Source organism: Helobdella robusta, assembly GCF_000326865.2.
Source record: "Helobdella robusta unplaced genomic scaffold HELROscaffold_19, whole genome shotgun sequence".
Taxonomy (NCBI): Eukaryota; Metazoa; Annelida; class Clitellata; order Rhynchobdellida; family Glossiphoniidae; genus Helobdella; species Helobdella robusta.
In genome coordinates, this window is record NW_008704034.1 from 722811 (window position 1) to 725777 (window position 2967).

The 2967-nt window shown below is 32.0% G+C and overlaps 1 protein-coding gene across 1 annotated transcript in view; it reads left to right on the plus strand.

Annotated features, from left to right (window-relative positions):
- HELRODRAFT_170835 (hypothetical protein) overlaps nt 1–2186 on the plus strand; it is a gene marked incomplete at both ends in the record, with an annotated part of 4189 nt that extends 2003 nt beyond the window's left edge. Inside the window, one exon of the mRNA XM_009016661.1 lies at nt 1908–2186. Coding sequence (XP_009014909.1) covers nt 1908–2186 — 279 coding nt within the window. The remainder of the gene's footprint in view (nt 1–1907) is intronic.
- Between the last annotated feature and the right edge of the window lie 781 nt (nt 2187–2967).

Sequence of the window (2967 nt, forward strand, 5' to 3'; positions counted from 1 at the left end):
ACCACACAACATCAACAACAGCATCAACAACAACACTAACAACAACATCAACAACAGCATCAACAACAACACCAACAACAGCATCAACAACAACACCAACAACAGCATCAACAACAACACTAACACGAACGTTCATACCTCAATGTCGAGACAACAAACGCCATTGAATTCATATCGATAGAGGCAACTTTAATTATGATGATGAAAAATTTTATGAGAGGGCTGCGTGTGGCAACAAGTTTATTTGGGGTGAAATATATGACAACAACAACAGCAACGTTAGTTAAAACAACTTCACAATAACAACTACAACAATTACTACAACAACAGCAATTACAACAACTACAACAACTAAAACTATAACAACAACTACAACAGCAACCACAACAACAACATTAACAGCAGATTTTCAAACAGATCTTACCGTGACAAATACAAATACTGACCTGAAACTATACAAACGCAATGATGAACTAGGTAAAGTGTCCTATTTGTTTGAAAGACATCACAGCAACCACAAAAACCACAAGAGAAATTTCTGAATTACAAATAGCCGCATGGAATTTAATTATGAATAATATCTCTAGAACAGGCAACAATATTATTTACAGGACAACGACATCTGCAACAATAACAACAACAAAAACATCAACCACTATGTACTGTGAAGGAAGTACGCAAATGAAGTGTTGGCAGAGGAAGAAGATACTGATGACGTTTGGAGGAGAATTTTGCCGGAAGTATTAGAATAATAATAATAACAATAGTAATAACATCACCACCAACAACAACAATAACAATAGCATGCAATAATAGCAATAACAGTAATAATGATAATAATATTGGCAAAGCAATCATAATAAAACAGATGAAAACGAAGAAAAAATAATTGACGCTAGAAATGATGCCAATGACGTAAGCAAATAAAAACGACAAAAAGGATGATGACGCGAATTGCATTGGGCACATAAAAAACGCCCATGACAGTGACGTCATCTCGTCGGTAATAATTACAACAACATCAACAACAACAATCATAATAACATTAACAACAACAATAGTTATAGTAGCAACAACAACGACAATTATTATAACAGTAACAACAGTTATAATAGCAACAACAATAATAATTACAACAACAACAATTATAACTGCAATAACAACAACACAAGCTACATCAAAAATCATAATGTGTCGTAAGCCGTAAAGAAAGAGCAGACCCATCCATGTTAGCAGAGCCTGATATAGTGCTGGCGGAAAAGTTTTTTCAAATTATAGAAGAAGAACAAGTCAACAGTCTCAAAACAAAACACAACAACAAAAACATCTTAAATGGCAATTACAACAGTATTTAACAACATTAACATTAACAACAACAACAACATCAATTTTAACAACATTAGAGACAACATGAATTTCGAATGTATAACAAAAATGACACTCATAAAATAAGTTCAACTGAAGCCATCTGTAAATATAACACAAATATAACTTGAATAATAAAAATACAAATGACATCAACAACTCAGTGGATAACATTAATTGTAATGTAATTACGGATGCTTTTCGTTGCCCAACTTCGGATTTAATAGATGACATCAACCTTCAAACTGACTCCACTGATAGCATAAATAATGTTAACAACAACAAAAACACAGACCCCAGCAATTGCAACAACAATCGCATTAACTTCTATAACAGCAATAGCATTAGTGGCATTAATTACGCAACATATTGAAAAAGCGGAAACGGATAAAAAGAAAAAAATTAAAATATATAAATCATAAATACGATGCCAACCAAAAACATCAAATGTAATAATGAAACTAATTATAAAAATAGCGACATCATCATCGTCAACAACAACAACCACAACAACAACAACAACAACAACAACATATTAACAGCCACAACATCAACATCAACAAAAACATCAACAACAACATCAACAACAACATATTAACAGCCACTACAGCAACAACATCAGCAACACCAACAGCAACATCAACAACAAATCGTCAACAACAACAACAGAAGCGGCAAAAGCAGAACCGCTGATGAAAAAAATTAATGAAATCGTTAGCGTTGCTTCTAACAATTATGACAATGTTGTTTATGGTGATAACAACATTGCCAATATCCGCGCTAACTACCTTAATAATGTCAATAACAAAAAAATTGAATAATAATAAAAATAATAATAAGTTTTTAAATAATATTAATAATAAAAGAAAGAGTATTTTTCTAATAAGAATATTCAAAAATTGTCAGAATACTGTCACAAAACAAATAAGCACTATAAAAATATCAATAAAAATTATGACGATGATGATGTTGAAGATAATGAGTATAATCACTATAATAGCAATGATAACGATGATGATGATATGATTTTTAATGATGATGAAAAAGAGGAGGATGATGAACACCACCAACAATAACAACAAAAACAAAAGTATCAACAATAACAACATCAACAACAATAACAGTATCAACAGCAAAACCAACAACAACATTATCAAGATTATCAACTGTATAAACAACAAAATCATTATATAATTAAACAAAAACCTCGTCGTCCATACCAATTGAATAATTTGCATGAATTGGTCTACAGACAACAACAACAACATCAGCTTCAACATCACTAACAACAACTCATCGCCATCAACAACAAAAACAACATCATCATTTTCACCAAGAAGTTGTGAGGAACGACCAGCTTGCAGTCAACAACACTCTAGTAACACCAAATGGCCAACTTCAACACACGAGCCAAGTACATCTTGCTGCTGCTGCTGATCATGATGATGATGTCAGAGGCGATGATGATGATGACGTTTATCATAATGATGATAATGATTGTGATGATGAAGATGATTTTAATAATGATGATGATAATGATGATTGCACTGATAATGATAGTAGTGATCGCAGTAAAATAATTAACCATAACTACAATTACTA